The following is a 17188-nucleotide window of genomic DNA, read 5'->3' on the forward strand; positions in this document are numbered from 1 at the left end:
AAACAACTCAAGAAGCACCTACAGCTGGCTTATTCTTTGCATCCTGAAAATGTCTTTTTGAATTTTACCTCAAACTGAAGCCAGCAGGAGTTCAGCCCCTCCATTTGCTGGTCTGTCCACACGAATGAATGGAGTAACACTTTGGGTTTTGGGGTTGGAAATGTGCTTTCAAAGCAGCCTGACATCTGTATTGCTAGAAAGAGCCCTGCTTCTACCCACAGTGGTGGACATTACGCCATTCACAGACACAGTGAAATCTAAATGTTTCAAGCCTAAAATAAATGAGAATGGGCTTAAAGCGAGGAGGCATGAGGGGATTTGATAAAGATTAAGCTTTACCAGTGATGTACGCCTCCTAGGAAAACAAGGGTCATTAGACTAGGGGAAAGTGATTTCTGCTCAGTCTAAGGCCTTGTCTGCAAAAAGCACGAGTATCCGGTAATTCGGGGGAAGGAATGAGAACCCCAAAGTCAATAACATGTATTTCAGAGGAAAATCAGAGATATGTTTAATGCTCCGGCTGTGAGCCACAGGTTTTTATCAGCACTGCCATATATTTAATGATAATCCCAACTAATATAACTGGGTTATTCTCATTAACCATATAAATATTGAGTCTTCTCCCTTTATTTAAATCCTTAATCTCATGATCCCAATAATACTTTCTGGTGATGAGATCTGCAGTCTGATCACACACAGACTGAACCGTCTGCTCCATGATGTGAGAGCAGGATCCAAATATTGTCTTGTCTGGACAGAGCTGGGGTTCAAGCTTGCCAGATTTTCCAGCCATGTTAAATAAAGCCCATCTGAATTTTGCCTCCCGTACGACTGAGTTTTCCAGGCCTGTGGAAAAAACTGCACTAAATAGCTCCCATTTTCTGTAAGTGCTTGGGAAATCATTTTACTAACCAGTTGCCTGAGCTACGAGTTGTAGAGGGGAGCACGGTGAATAACTTTTCCGAGCAGATCCCGGCTGGCTTAAAGAACACAGAGAGGAGCCTGTCCCTTTCTAGTTATTTTGAGAACAGGGCAGAAAGGGGACCTGATGTAGATGTCACCAACAGTGTCTCGAGAAAAATCCCACAAGCTGGAACGTTTTAGTGGTTCAGCTTCTTCCTTGCTTTTGTTGGAAGTTGGCATAGGCTGGCAGTGGGCACAGCAATAAGAAATGCCAGATGAGCACAGGATTCCTCTTGGGGCCAGGCAGGTTAGCCAGGTGGGGTCTGGGAGTTAAATCTTTGTCCCCGTCTTGCAGGATCTCCTCTCATTCAGTGTCACCATGGCAAACCTTCTAGCACCTGTGTGTTTCGATTCACCCAGCCCAGAGGACAGTAAGATAATGCACCTCCATTTTAGAACATTACTTAATGCTCTACAAATTGCTTTGAGACCAGTGGATGAAAAGTACATGTGATCATTGCTCTTGCCCCAGCAGTGCGGTGCCCTTTTACCATCATTAGTAAGGCAAGTCCAGGGAAAAAGCCTTCTCAGAGCCTAGGCAGTTAATTCAGAGAGATATAACTGTGGTGGGATATGGCCACACCTGGTAGCAATGTTATCTAAGCAGAGGAGAAGAAAACATCCACCAGGCACCCCAGTTTCTGCCTTTTACAGCCAGTGAAATAATTATTGGGCTTGGTACATCCAGTTCCCTGAAAAGTATCAGCTGTCAAATGTTTCCAATCTAACACCTCATCTGCGCTGCCTGTGCTCTTTTGCTCTTTGCTAGCACAGTTGGGAATGGGCTGGAAGTCACAGATGAAATATTTTGGTGCAGGTTCAGACAGCAGCAGATATATTGGCTCAGTATGGTTTTTCTTCTCTTTCAATAAATAACCTCTGCTTTTGACTGAATGGGTACGAAGAAAGCCATGCTTAATTAGGCTAAAATAAGACAATATTTTACCAGCTTCCAGCATCCTTATCAACCTGGGCTACTGCGCCTTGGAGTAAAGTGTGCAACAGATGCATCCAGCATGATCTCATGGAGAAATTATTTTTTGTGTTCTGTCTTCTCAGCTGGGAGGATTTTCACAGAAATTAAAGCTTTAATATAGGTCTGTGCAAAGAAGAGAATTCTGCAAGGTAGGATTTGAGATTACTGCAGGACGGAGTTTTATTTAGGAGTATGTTTAAGTACAGGAAAAGAGTGTGGCAACATTAATGGTGTTAGCTGGCTTGGGGCAGATGCTGCGCTCAGGCTGCACGGAGCAGAGGAAGGTGGAAGCAGAGGGGAGCAGGTGGATGCTCTCTTATTATGTGAAAGTCGTGTACAGAGCTGCTGTCTGGGTTAGATGCCAAATCAATCATATTCTGGAAAAACTCAACCGGGAGAGGAGCCTGTACTTTTTAAATCTCATTTCCTCAAGAATTTCTGGTCCTTCACAGTTAAATATACAGTGGTCCTAGGATTACGTGGGATTGGGTAACTGTGCTGTAAAACAGGAATTACTTAACATGAAATGCAGACCTGGCTAGGGCAGGGAATAACCTGCAGGGCTCACAGCACCACAGAAGAGCAGGAGAGAGCAGAGAGGCTGGCAAGCCCTTGTTGACCCCACTATGAATTTAAGCTCTGGTTCCTCTGTGCCAGGGGCTGTGTGTCGGATCCCCAGATCCCTGCCGAGGTCAGCCCCACTCCATCACCTCCGTGGCCTCTGCCTGGGCCAGGTGAGTGCTCCCAGGCTGGCTCAGGGCGCAGTCCCTGCACACTTCTCCATTCAGGATGAGCCCCAGATGCTGTGCCCGTGCAGTAGCTCATCTGCGGCCACTGCCAGGGGGGGTTTGCTAAATGCCATTCTCCAGCAAGTTGTTTTCCATGCAGCGAATGAAAGGAGATGGTAGTTCTTAATCCAGCTAAGCAAGCCTCTCCCCTTTCCAGCTGATACGGAGTGTTTTTACACTGCTGGATCTTGCAAATGAAGTCTTCAGGGAGCTGATCAGCAGCGTGGAGCGCTGTGAGACGGGGAAGCTCGCGGAGTGATTGCTGCTTACAGGAGAAGCGGTGTCTGCAGCTGGAGGCTCAGCTTAGCAGCAAATTATGATCTATTGGAGGGAGGAAAGCAAGGCAGCCGGGATAACCCAGCCGAGGTTGTTATTTTTTAACAAGTTCCCGTCTCTGTTTACAGTGGAATATAACTGCCTTTCCTCCCTTGGAGCCCGTGGGTGCCACTCACAAGCCATCCATCGCTCACCTCCTCCTCTCTGCGCTGCTCCCAGAGCCCAGGGCAGGCAGCCTGGTTCTGGGCTCATCAGACATTCCTCAGCGGGGCTGTGGGGATGGATTTCAGGGCAAGGGGCTGCCACAGGCTGTTCTGGCACCTCCTCTCCCTGCAGGTCACCTCAGAAAGCCCTGGCCTCTCCCTCTGTCACTGAGCATCCCGGGCACACTCAGATGGCCTGACCTGCAGTCCACCGGTGTCGGGATGTGAGGCTGCAGGGGGAAGGAGAGGCTGAGAAGAGGGGTTTTGCTATTTCTCTCTCTCCTGGCCTGAAAGAGAAACTCCTTCCACTATGGAAAATCCTGAGTGTGGAGCCTCATGGTGGAAGGAAGCAACGGTCTGTCCAAGCACACGATTCTCGCGTTGCAGAGAAGTTCCTGCTGTTTTCCTGCTACACCAGCGTGACTTCTAGTGCAGGGAGAGCCTCTGCCCTTCACCAGAGTTGTGTCTGGGTAATGTTGTCAAAGCTGCAGCACTGATGGGAAAAGCAGGTCAGAAATATCATGGAAAGAGGGAGGATTCCTCCTCCAATTTAAGCAGAAAGAAAGAGCCAGTTGTGTAGCTAACACAGAGTCAGCCTGATGGATAGCATCCTACCAGATTCGTGTAGGATTGTGGTCAGAGAAGTAAGCAGCAAATTGGCCTTGCTCACAGAGACTGCTCGCTCCCTACAGCTGTGCACTGCTGCAGCACTTGGTGCAACAAATCTTGCTCCAAGTTAGAGGTAAAGAAGGTGCATTCCAGCTGCCACACAGGTACTTTTTAATGTAATAAATAACCTCACAGTCTTCTTTTCAAAGTTCGTCTCTGTCTTGTGTCCCTACAGGAAGAGTGTCAGAACTATGTCCGAGTGCTGATTGTTTATGGCAAGAAGGTTTTTACCTGTGGCACCAATGCCTTTTCGCCAGTGTGTTCCAGTCGTCAGGTCTGTTTTGCCTCTTTTGCAGTGATGGAGGGGCTGGGGTACATGCTCTGGGGGAGGCCAGTCATCAACAGGGCTTCATGGGTGCAGAGAATATGTTCCAAATGCAGTTGATCTGAAATTGTTTTGGTTTGGGGTTCTTGGCCCCGTTGGGCCAGGGGGTGGTGTGTCTGCAGGTGGGGAGCAAAAAACCCATGGTATGGGTGAGCCAGGTTTGGACAAAGTGCTGCTCATGTAAACCTTGGGTGTGCCGTTGAAAATGGGCAATACAGACAGGCTTAGCTGTGAGCACCTCCTGCGCTGAATGCTTAAATGTTTCCTTCAAAATAAATGGCAAAACTCCCTTTGGCTTCAAGGGAGGCAGGAGCAGGTTCGGAGCAATGTTAATTTTTATATTTTTTAATGCCAGTACACATTCAGAAGGTGCCTATGGAAGATTAGAAACCTGTGCTAGCAAGAGGAGCACCTGATTACTGTGAGTGGGTTGGGCTCTGCAGGCTTTATTGGCAGGGGAATTACCCTTCTTACAAAGCAGGAGGATCAGTGAGGCTCAGACACAACTTCTTACATTGGCAAGTGATGTATGTAAAGATCAATTTACAGTCATCGCTGGCATTATTGTCTTATAGCTGCCTGTTTTTTTTTTACCATCAGGGCTTTGCTCGGAGGTACTCATGGGCAAACTGAATTCTCTGTGCCAGTACGAAAGCCAGCTGCTCTTTAAATTCTCTCCTCTCTCCTTTTAAATACAGGTAGGAAATCTTAGCAAAATCATTGACAGAATTAATGGAGTGGCTCGATGCCCGTATGACCCCCGGCATAACTCAACAGCTGTGATTACATCACGAGGAGAACTCTATGCTGCAACTGTAATTGATTTCTCTGGACGGGATCCTGCCATTTACCGCAGCCTTGGAAATGTTCCCCCACTTAGGACAGCACAGTACAACTCCAAATGGCTCAATGGTAAAGTCATGCGGGTCGTATCTGAGCAAGAGGTGTATTAAAGTCAACTTGGCAGGCTTGTAAATCCTTCCCTCTGTTTTCTTATTGGAATCCAGAGTTATGATGGGGATGGGCTTCCGGTGCAATGATCAGTGCAGCTTAGAAGACATTTAAAAATAGCCTGGAAGGATGTCAGAGGAGTTGATTTAGAATATGCAAAGTGGGTCTTACAGGCTACTTAATATATTTATGGGTCTCTGTCTTCGGAGATGACCAAGTGCATCCTTTTAATGAGAAAATCCCTCAACGATTTGAAGATCCAAGTTAAATAAAGCCTCATGTTGTTGACCCAGTTCTGCAATGTGTTGAGCACACTCTACTTCCACTGTCTCAGCTGAAAATGGTTCGTTTCAGTACAAGATCAGTCTGAAAATGAGAAATTTCACAGCAAGCTATGTTACATGTAAACCCATGGTGTTGTGGATTTATAGTTATTAAAAGCAGCTGTTACCCCAGTGTGATAATACCCTACATCAAACAAGTTGTAGAATTTCAACCAGTAGTTCCTGCAGTAAGTCCATATCCTCTGGCTGAGACAAAGCACACCTTGTCTGAGCAGACTATAATGATGGAGACCCCAGTATTTCCTCTCTCCTCTCTCGAGGCCAAGGTAAGTTGACCAAGTATTCAGAATATTTCTGTTGGATGTCAGAACCTTTCAATCAAGGATATGAACAGTGGGACTGTGCACTCTCTGGAACTTCATGAGAATGAACTTAGCTTCTGCAGACACTCATAGATAATGTTATATGGAGAGCAGGAGCTGTAGAAGAACGTCATCAGGCAAGACTGTGAGTGAATTAGGACAATTAGTAGCATAGCTTATATACACTCATTAGAAATATGTGCCACTTGTCTGCACATGAATTAAGAATTCAGAAGGAAGTCACACGGGGGAACCTTGGAACAGGGGAGTTTAAAGAAGGACAAACGGAAACAGAGTTTCTAGTCCGTGGTCAGAAAAGCTAACATGACGCTTGGATTTACAACTTTGTGCAGTATTGGGGACTTTGGACTAATTTCATCCCATTCTGGCCACTTTTCAACAAGAAACAGAAAACTTGAAGATGATTCAGAGAAGAGCCATGGAGTGATTTGAAGCTTGGGAAGTCTGCCTCACAGTGAGAGACTTAAGGAGCTCAATTTATTTATCTTTCTGAACAGGAGATAAAAGGTGGTTTGCACATGATATGGAAGTACTTACACCGGGAGAAGATCTCTGGCAGGATAAAGATCTTTAATCTAACAGACAAGTCATGACAAGAGCCTGTGATTGGAAGCTAAAACCAGATAATGTCAAATGGAAGAAGAACTGCAGGTTGCAGCTGGGGCAGTCATTAGTCATTTGAACGAGTCACTGAGGAAAGTGATGAACGTAAAGCCATGTGACGTTGTCCTGTAAGATCAGATCTCCTTCAAAAAATGCAGTCTAATTCACCTGTTAGTTGTAGGATCCGATGGTGGAATTACAGGGTGAAGTTCTCTGGTTCATATTAGACGGAAGGAAGGTCAGGTTGGTGATCACAGCAATCCCTTTAAAGTTCACTGTCTGAAAGAGAAAGTTTGATCAGAGATGCTCTGCAGTGCCCTTCCCTCTGAACCATATTCTACCTCCCAAACCTTCCTTGCAGCACCATGAGTCTGCCTTCCCCTCTGCCAGACTCCATTCTCCTTTCACTCCTGGGCTGCAGCATTAAAGAAATTCTGTACTTTTCTTTTTTCTTTTTCCTTTGAGCATTACTCAGATATGAACATCGCAAAAGCACCTTTAAAACCAACAGTTTTTTTGTTGTTGTTGTTTAGTCATATATTATTAATTGGCCAATCTTTTCTCTTTGCCAGAGAAACTGTTGGGATGAAAGACTGTACACTTTAAAGCTTTGTTAAATAGCCAATTAAAATATTCATTACAAACCAACACCAGGTTCTTTTTAATCCTTGTGAAAACAATAACAATGATTCCAGGAGAAAAAGAATTAAGGAGAGCTTGCTCTGATACTGTCAGTTTGTGGCGTGGTTTTGTTTTACGGACATAAGATAATCTTTTGTGCCTAGAAACTGGAAAGGCTTTGTGATAAAAGCCAGATGTGATTGCGCTGGGAAAATAGGTTGAATGTTTCAATGCAGCAGTCTGGGGAATCGGGCGGATGCAAGCAGCATATTTAACACACCATAAGGTGCACTTCAGAAGAGAATAGGTAAAAGAACCCAATGGGAAGGCTTTATGTTGTAAAATAACTGTAGGTACAGAGAGTAGTCGTGCATATGCAAAGCGTTAAACTCTGCTTTCACTGAAGTCAGTAGCAGCAGAGCCAATAAAGTGGGGAAATGAAGGGATCCTTCCATGATCTGAAAAATGGAGCTAGAGCTGTACCCCCATATATCATTATTCTCGTCTACTGTTTTTATGTCTGCTGCTGACTCCAAACTCCCTGTGGTCGCAGCTTTGACAGCCTATGTAAAAGGAGCTGGCAGTGCAATGCATTGGGCAAGTCACTGAGCACGGATTGATTTCTGACCTGTATAAATCTCTTCACATGTTTGTTTTTCAGAGCCTAACTTTATTGCTGCCTACGACATCGGTTTGTTCACCTACTTCTTTTTCCGAGAGAACGCAGTAGAACACGACTGTGGGAAAACAGTGTATTCTCGTGTGGCCAGGGTCTGCAAAAATGACATTGGGGGGAGATTTTTGCTGGAGGACACATGGACAACTTTCATGAAGGCCAGGCTGAACTGTTCCCGTGCTGGAGAAATCCCTTTCTATTATAATGAATTGCAAAGCACCTTCTACCTTCCTGAGCAAGACCTGATCTATGGTGTCTTCACCACTAATGTGTAAGTTGCACTGGTTTTACTGCCCTTCTTCTATCCCCAGCAGTCTGAAACCGGCAATATTCTGATTTCTTAGACAGTCTGAGCAATAATTTTTGAAAGATCCCTTGGTTTAATGCAGAGGAATAGATAGGTCTGTATTATCCATCACAGCAGCATTGCCTTTAGGACAATGTTTTTAGTCCGTTGTTCATGGATGCCTGGAGTCCCTTACGGGGTGACAGTACATTTCTAGGGTAACTTAATTTGATTTAAAACTGAGCTGTGACAGACTTTTGACTTTTTGTAGTGCCAATGCTACTTGTGTTGTTCAGAGAGCTGGTATGAAAATGACCCAGTAGAAAAAAAAAGATTTTTCAGCCAGGTTTACTGCCTGAATGATCTGACACTATTGTGGGAACATCAGGATTGGCCCTAGAAATGGACAGGTACATGTGCTTGGGAGAGAAGTATTGGAAGGAGGAAAAAGAGGCAAATGGGATGACAACAGCAGGGACTGAAATCAACATAAACTGCTGAACAACATATAATAGAAGCAAGGTCATGGAGGCTACACAGCGTTTAACATTTCCAAGTGGGTCTGTACCTCTACTACAAACAGTTTGGGGTCCATAAATCAAAAGCAGTGTTGGAAATCTGAGGGGAAGGAATGATTTCTGAAACTTCATAATCACCTTTTCTTGGCTTGATATTGAAAAAACTTGTAATTGGAATGATTTAGTGTAGCTGTGAAAGCAGAAAAGAGAAGAGGAGTTAATTAAAAAATATATTAAAAAACTCATAATGTATTTTTTTAAGTCAGAAAAACTCAAATAACTTTTTCTCTGAAGCCCAAGGCTAGGATGATAAGTTTCAAGCTATAACCAGTCTGTGTGGTATTGAGTTTCAATAATGCATGCTCTCCAGGGGGGTGTTATCCTGATGTGTAAACTAGAGGATGAAAATCTGAGTTAGTTACTTCACATGACAACCACCCAAAATATCTTTCTCATGCTGGTTAGCCAACTTCTTTGGGGCTTTTTGTGCAATAGAGAGTACTGTTCAATATGAATAAGTGTCTGGTCCCAAGAAGCCCCACAGCAAAACAAAGAAGTGAAGCCTCTCTGAAGTACAGACCTTAGGTCTGTTCTCTTTGGCGTGGCAGCCCTTGAAGCCACAAAGCATCAGACCCAACTTTTTGAGCTAGAGCACTGTTGGGAGTTTCACTATAATGACTTTTATAAAGTCAACAGATCCAAAATGATATTTCCAGTCTGTAAATGCCAAGAAGTAGGTAAGTGTTTGGCCACCCTCATTCACCTTCCGTGTTTTTTTTTTCTGCACGACTGTTGCCAACATCAGCCAAAAGTGAGCTGTTGGAGAAGTGATGAGGAAAAGGTTGTGGAGTCTCTTTTGTTGGACATTTTCAAAATGGACATTCCACCTGGACATGGTTCTGGGCAACCTGCTCTGGGTGGCCCTGCTTGAGCAGGGATTTGGACCAGAAGACATCCAGAAGACATTCTGTGATTCTGTGAAAAAATAATAATGAGTGAGCACTGGACCTTGACTCTGGGCTTCAGGGAAATCTATCCTGGAGTCGAAAGGAGCATGAGTTGTTCCCCCTGAAAACATTTAAAGGCTGTTAGCCAAACTGCCTGAATGTGTAAAGGAAACCTGGCTACTGCTATGGGCAATTGAGATGGAACAACTTTTTTTTTTTTTTAATATCAGAGACACTTTTATGCCTATAGTGATAATGTTTTATCTATCCATTTGTCCATTCATCCAGCCAAGAACGGAAATTGGAAATGAGAATAAAATTATTAATAAATGTACAATATTAATCAAATTTATATGGATTTTGTGTAAAACAGAGGAGGCAGACTAGCTCGGGTTGGAACAGTTCTTTTGTGCTGTGTCTGTCTCCCAGGTTTGCTAAAGCATGAGACATGGTAAGTGTTACCCTTTCCTCTTCGGATTGCACTTAAGTCACTCTTCTTACATTACGGGTGTGTGTTCCCTCTGGTATCTTCTGAGGACAATATAATATGTAACATTTGTGTAATTGAAGAGATGAGTTATTGATAATAGCTGAAGCTAGATCAAGTAGCGTTTTGGGTCTACAACATGATGTTCTTTTGAGAGTTCAAAGAGAAAATGTTCCAATTTGTCATCCGACTAGAGAAATAATGGTAATTATTCTTCTAACTTCCACTGGGACTTATATCATGCTGCATGAGCGCTGCATACAAAGAGGGCTGATGCGCGCTCTAGTCTGAGTACCTTTATAATGGAATACTGATGCACCACAAAACTATTATTTTTTGTTTAAAGGTATTTTTATTTTGGCAGGTTCATCTTTAATGCAGTTACGGTCATCTTATAACAAAGGGCTTTTAGTCTGTATCATACTTATTGGTGGAAACACCCATATAAAGATTTATTGCTTCATTTTAAGCTATATCCTGCTAAATCAGTGGGAAAGAGAGCTTTTGGGGGAAGCTGTTGATGAAATATTTAAGAAGCTTTTATTAAAGTTTTTGGAGACTATGTTAAAGCCTCCTTGAACTTAACTCACCTAGTTAGTCACAGGGAGCAGGAGGTGCAATAAAGGAACTTGCAGTTCCCACCAGCGCAGCACAAGGGCCAGCTGGCCAAATCGATGCCACTGGTTTGAGACTGGGATCTGTGTTTTAGTAGGGAGGGATAGGAAATATGCCAGGCCACAGATAGCATTATTTCATCAAAAGCCTCATTCAAAAGGAAAGGGCTATATTGTGGAGTCTTTAGCAGGGACCTAAAAAAATCTTTTTTTTTTTAAGTGTTTTTGTTAGACTATCAGGGTTTTATTCTTTCTTTTCCTTTTTCATTTTCCTTCTCATTCTCTTTTTTTTCCCATGTGTGCCTCAAGGCATTTACTTGTCATCCATCATTAGCTTTGTCTTAAGAGCTGCCGTCTGTGAGCATGCACTGCGTCAGTGGTGTTCAGACAAAAGTGGAGAAAGGTTCGCCTGGCGCTGCTTTGACATGTTCAAAGGGAGCTACTCCATCACTCGGGGGGTGGAAGGGCAGGGGCAGGAGCGGAGAGTGGGAAGGCAAAGCAAGAAGTTCCTCCTGACGTTGTATTGCTCTGAAGAAATATGCTGTGAAAGGATCTGGCCCTCTACTTTCCTGCCTGGGACTGTGGAGCAAGGCTTTTATTTATTTATTTTTTTTGCGCAAGAGAGTATAATTACTGGTTTAGTAAAAAAAAAAAATGTTCCTCTCAGAGAATTCAAACTGCTTTAATTAGCAACAAGATACATACAGCAGGGCTCGGGTTATTTAAAAGGCACTGTGACGAGTCGGTTTCCTGTGCTAGCCCTATTTTTAGTTTTATTTTGATATCTTTCTCTCCAAACGTTGTTCTTTCCCTTTAAAAAAGGGAGAGGGCTGGGAGCAGGTTTTGAATTTCAGGTAACCACATAGCAAATGGCTCTCTCTGGACCTGCTTCTCGGAGATGCCGGCTCGTCAGGGAGGTGCACTTGAACCCTGTGGAAGCAAAAAGCGCTGAGCCTGCTCAGGACCCTGCAGAAATGGGCCCTCTGTGGCTGAAATGGGCCAGCAAAGGCCAACCGAGCTGTGTGCAAGTCTGCCCAGGCAGCATCACCTCCCTGTGACAAAGTCCCTTGCAAAGAGTCCTTCCTGCGGTGGCATTTCTCTCGCCGTGCCTCCTCTGGCTGGTGCGTGCGTGCGTGGGGAGCAGCCTGCCCCAGACAGATGCTGATCCCGGCTGGGAGCACGAAGGAGTAATCACTGAAAACAGAGGCTTGCACGTATTAGCAAGACATCTTTGCCTGCTGAGCTGCCGTAACAACCAGCTTGGTGTGCACTGTCATTCTGTCCCTCCCCCTGCCTGTGTGCACGCTTCTGTATACTTACAAATAATATATATATATCTATATAAACATTAGGGGATATATTTTATAGCTGAAGATTTTAGGAGGCTGTAGAAACGGGCTTTCACCTTGAGAAACACCGGGAGATTAAAAATTATGTTGTTTGTAATCAATCAAGATAGATGGGGTGGTAAAAAAATAAAAATAAAACCAGACGCAAATAATCCATGCAAATTAAACTGTGCTCACCTTTCATGTCAGAACTACTTCCGTGGCCCTTAAATCACAGGCATTTTAAAACCAAGCTTAAAATTCATTCTCAAAAATTGTCATGCAATTCATTTGCATTTTACAATTTATTTATTTATTTTTGCTCCCTGTGAGATTGGTATCACTGTATGTCTACCTAGCAATTTACATGTATTTTATCTGAGTGAAGCTTGATGTCTGTTATGATGAAAATGTCAATGTTCTAATGATTAAATTGATTTTTTTCTCCCCTTTTCCAGAAACAGCATAGCTGCCTCAGCAGTGTGTGCCTTCAATCTGAGTGCCATTACTCAGGCATTTAACGGCCCTTTCCGTTACCAAGAGAACCCCAGATCAGCCTGGCTGCCGACGTTAAACCCCATCCCAAATTTCCAGGTACTGCTTCTGCCCTCCAGTGTGCTCCAGTCCTTTTAATGTTCTGTCACTCCACTGGGTTGATTCTTACAGGGGCTTATTTTTCCAGGAAGACCCACAGTGCAGATAAATGATATTTTTCTACCTTCATGAGTATTTTGGTCTGTGGAACTCCTTGCCACATGTTATTGAAACCACGGGATTTATGGGAAAATTTAAGTGCTTTTACACATAAAAATGTTCAGAGCTTTTGTAAGAATGAAGAATTTAAAATATCTGTGGGCCAGGGATGGTCTTCTGGGTAAAAATTTTGGAGGAAAGGTTTCCTGCAGGATATATCACTGGAATGCCCCCCCTGAAAAAAGCCTGAAACAAGCAATGCTGGCCTATGGTGCGAGCTGCATCAGGCTAGATGGACCCAAACTCTGATACATCAGGGAAAATCCACTCTTCCTACTCTCTTATTTCTGTTACACTCATCACCAATACATGAACTCTGAGCATATGGTCCTCACAGGGGATAAGTCTGCATATCCCCACCGAAGCTTGCAGATTCAATGACTGTAAGCTGAAGCTGACAAAGTCAAACTAGAATGGAGACAACCGACATTTTAAAACAAGAAAGGTAATTAACTACTGTGACTGCATAAGGATGTGATGAATTTTCCATCACTTAATGGGGCCCTGAAGGCAGCCGGTGTTTCTGTGTGAGATGGATGTCTTTCCAAGACACGGTAGCTCAGCCAGAAGTTATTGACATGTTGCAGAAGTAAGTAGTGGAAGAGGCCAGATGGACATAGTGATTCCTTCTAGCCTTAAAAATCTTTGGATTTATGAATGAGCAGTTTTCCAGGGTTATGAGTTTACGCCAATTTGAAATGTATAGAACATGATAGTTGCTTTATGCCCAAATTCAGTCACTGCAGCACAAAGTATGAATTTGAGAGCCCCACACAACCTGAGTCCTCTGAAGTGTGAGCCCATTTTAGAGCTCAGCCCCTTCCCACCTGGGGAACCCTAGGGAAGACAAACTCATCTTTCTGTCCTTGCTCCTGCACAGTGAATCCTTTCAGCCTGATTGTGTGAATCTGGTTCTGCTTTATAATGGCAAAGGTGCTGAGGCTGCCTGCAAATGCCATCTGCCTTCAAAGTGGTGATGTCAGGGACCTTCCAAAAAGGACTCTGCAGTCAGCTGAGATCACTGCAGGAGCAGATGGGAGGCAGGTCCATGCTGCAGGCAGGGACACGCTTGTGCTCTTGCTGAGGAACCTGACTTTCTCCCCCTGAATTCCCTCACAGCACCTGAGTGAGGGCTTCTGCCCCTACAACGTGGGACAAGTTCAGGCTCTTGATCACCCCCTCAGCTTGATGCACTCAAAACCAAGAAACAAAGCTTTGCTGAAGCCCCAACCATGCTAAACATGACCAGGGCTTTTTTTGTTTTCCCTTCAGCTCTTTTTTTTTTTTTTTCTTTTAATTTAAAGGGAATATTAAGGTTAACCAAGAATCAAAGACTTTCTGTCTCTTGCTGGACTAACCCAGGAGGAACAGAGGAACAGAAAAGGACTTTGGAAAGCATTTCCATGTAGTGAAAAGTATCAGATAAAATGTGGAGTGCAAAGATTGCAGCAGCAAGATGAAAAAAAAGGGTCAGGGAAAAATAAGGAAAGGAAAAGGAGGTATGTGGCAGACAAAAGGAAGATTGCAAAAAGAGATTAAGATGTTTTTCAAGTACAGGAGGAACAGGAGGTCAGTGAAGGGCCTTTAGGAGATGACAAGGGTAATTTAGTGACAGAAAGAGACAGATATTGCAAAAAAATTAAATTAATTTTTTTGCCTCAGTGTTCACAAAGGAGGATGAGGGAAGGATGCCAGATTTTTTTTTTTCTTGCGGAGAGGAAGGAGAAATACTGAAGGATATAGAGGATCAGGGCAGTGCAGATAATCAGGAAATTAGAACAAAACAAAATAAAACCAAACCAGAGGGATGCTGTGTCAGCACACAGGCTGCCAATAGCCCAAAAGGATTATCAGTGACTTGATGAGAATAGAAAACAAAACCAACAATGACATTCCTGCCACTGGGACTCCTCCTTCAGTGATGCTCTAGAAAGAAATGAGAGCGGAGAGAAAAGCATCCAAAGCAAGGCAGGAGTGTAAACCAGAAAGAGTACAGGAGACAGGAGAAGAGATGCAATTAAAAACCCTAATGAATTTGGGATGAGACACTAATGAAAGAAAATGACCTTTGCAATAAAAAGGTATTAAAGCTCATCTGAAGACATGTCAAAAAAAAAACAACACCACCCAACCCAACCCACACTGATATTTTCTTGGTCTGGGTACTTGGTTCAAAACGCTAAAGCTGATAAGCAAATGGCCATGTTCATAGATGATGTGAACTAGCATCACCCTGCTCAATTAATTCCCACAAGCTCCAAGACATTGGTGGTGGATTTTTGGACAAACCGAGTTGTGCACAACTGTGACAAACATGTCCGTTCCTGAAGTGAGTTCTTAAAGGTTTGACAATTGTAGGACTTAGTACACAGCTGTTAGGATTCATATCGACTGTGTAAATGTGAGCTAAATTCCTATGAGCTCATTTTAGCACATCGTAAGAGAAGCTCCACATGGTGCACCTCTGAAAGGCAGCCACACTGCAGAGTTGCTTTGATGCATATTGAGAGCATGCACATGGGAAATTTGTACACTGCAGCTGGGATGTCGTAGATCAACATCCTAATTTGCAGTATACCAACTTCCCTTCCAAGGAAAGACCAAACACCTGGACCCAAAAAGAAAAAAAAATTTGCGCGTGTGTTGTTTTTTTTTCTTCCTACTGAAACTGCGAGGATCAGTTTATGAGAGGTGGGCCTTGAGCTGGTGTTTAAAAGACAGAAAATAAACTCTCTTCTTCCCCCCTGTGCTGTATGGACAGGGTGTTGAATCCTATCCCCGTGCACCCATTGATGCTGGAGGATGGATTCACACAGGTCAGTCTGCCATGGCCTGTGAAGACAGAAGAGCTGTGTGCACGGAGGGGGCGGTTAGTGGCTGGGGATGATCACCAGGGAATGAAACACCACAGTGATGGTCAGCGGAGCAGCTGGGAGAAGCATTTTTAGTGGACTTCAAGCTAGCCATTGCCCAGGCTAGGGGCCTGGTCCTGGGCCCCTTCACACAGACCTGCCTCCTCAAAAAATCACCAGGGCATGGCTGGTTGAAATCAAAGAAGCGTTTCAGGGTTTGGTCTTGGGCTACTGGTGTGGGGAAAAAATGCAGGTGCTGAAGTTCAATCTTCCATGTTCAGTGTGGGACGCTGAGTGATGACAGCCCTAATGAGAACCTGACGGAGAGAGTCCTGCAGGACGCGCAGCGCCTCTTCCTGATGAACGACGTGGTGCAGCCGGTCACCGTAGATCCGTATGTGACTCAGGACAGCATTCGGTTTTCCAAACTGGTGGTTGATATCGTTCAGGGGAAGGATACTCTCTACCACGTGATGTATATTGGGACAGGTAAGAGCACCAGAGCTTAAGAAAGTTGCCTCCGCTTGTTTGTAGACGTAGCATCTCTCAGAGCCCGGGCATGGCACCATTACACAATAGTCATTCAATATCATTTTGGCACAAAACTTCATGAAAGTTAGCTTGCCTGACTAAATTAGAAGCAGGATGGAGGACTTGAAGCAGAGTCCCAAGTGAATGGGCCATAAATCTACAGTGTGTTTGAAAACAACAATAACATTTTTCTTCCTTTTATAAAAACATGTTTCGACTGATCAGCCTAATACATTACAGCGGGAAAGAGCAAAGGTTGCTAAAATGTTCTGTGGTTTTATGCACATAAGTTGCCTCTCTGCACTATGATATACTCATCTCAAAATAATAATACTTAACTTCTAGGCTTGCCTGAGGTTTTAATTGTTTGTGTTTGCACTTCCATGTGCCTACTGGGGTACAAGTCCCTGTGCTTTCAGGAATGAGCATGCACTCAAATGTGATGCAGATGGGGAAGCTGAGGCATGTGTGCTTTTGTGCACAGTGAGCCGGTGATAGTATTAAGTGTGTGATTTGGATTTCTTAATTTCTACTGCCATCCTCTAATGAGGAGGACACACTGCCTCTTCTGAAAGGCACAGATCTCTTGGATTAATGAAAGATGCTAAGGAAGGACAAAGTGTTACAAATGGTTGTTTTAGCCCATATCCATTCTAATCATAAAGGTTAAATTAAATAGTTTGATTAATCAGAGCATATGGTCAGCCTCATGGGTATAATGTTGTTATCCTCTATGGCAGAAGCTTTGGCTTTAGAATAAGATGGATTGCCTCTATAAGTGTTAGTTTAATCTCAAATCTGAATGCAGAGTCATTGCTTCATTCTCGTGTTACCATCTTCCCGGACTGTGTCATAATTTATCTAACTTTTACCTCCACTTACTTCAAAAGTGATCATCTTTGATGTCTTTTAGTAATGTTCCCAGTGTGGGAGCCTCACTGGGCATTGATTATAATGAGAAGATTGTACTAACATGGAAATATGACATGGTTCTGTTATTTTGATATCTTGATATTTTAGGCGAGGAGTCTCAGTTTCAGAGCCAGAGACTGGGATCATTTCTGCCTCGCATCACTTGTGTGGAAAGGTCTTCTGCCATTAGATCAGCTTCTTACTCATTTGTATTCTCGCCCTGGTTAGTGGTGACCAAAGAT

At 43.8% G+C, this 17188-nt stretch overlaps 1 protein-coding gene across 2 annotated transcripts in view; it reads left to right on the forward strand.

Annotated features, from left to right (window-relative positions):
• The window catches only part of SEMA5B (semaphorin 5B), a 260389-nt gene that overhangs the window by 183079 nt on the left and 60122 nt on the right, over positions 1-17188 (forward strand). For both annotated transcript variants that reach the window (XM_084289290.1, XM_084289291.1), the window contains exons 8-12: positions 4051-4149; positions 4899-5112; positions 7704-7989; positions 12357-12492; positions 15785-15992. In XM_084289290.1, coding sequence (XP_084145416.1) covers positions 4051-4149; positions 4899-5112; positions 7704-7989; positions 12357-12492; positions 15785-15992 — 943 coding nt within the window. The remainder of the gene's footprint in view (positions 1-4050; positions 4150-4898; positions 5113-7703; positions 7990-12356; positions 12493-15784; positions 15993-17188) is intronic.

Source organism: Netta rufina (assembly GCF_964035555.1).
Source record: "Netta rufina genome assembly, chromosome: 6".
Lineage (NCBI taxonomy): Eukaryota > Metazoa > Chordata > Aves > Anseriformes > Anatidae > Netta > Netta rufina.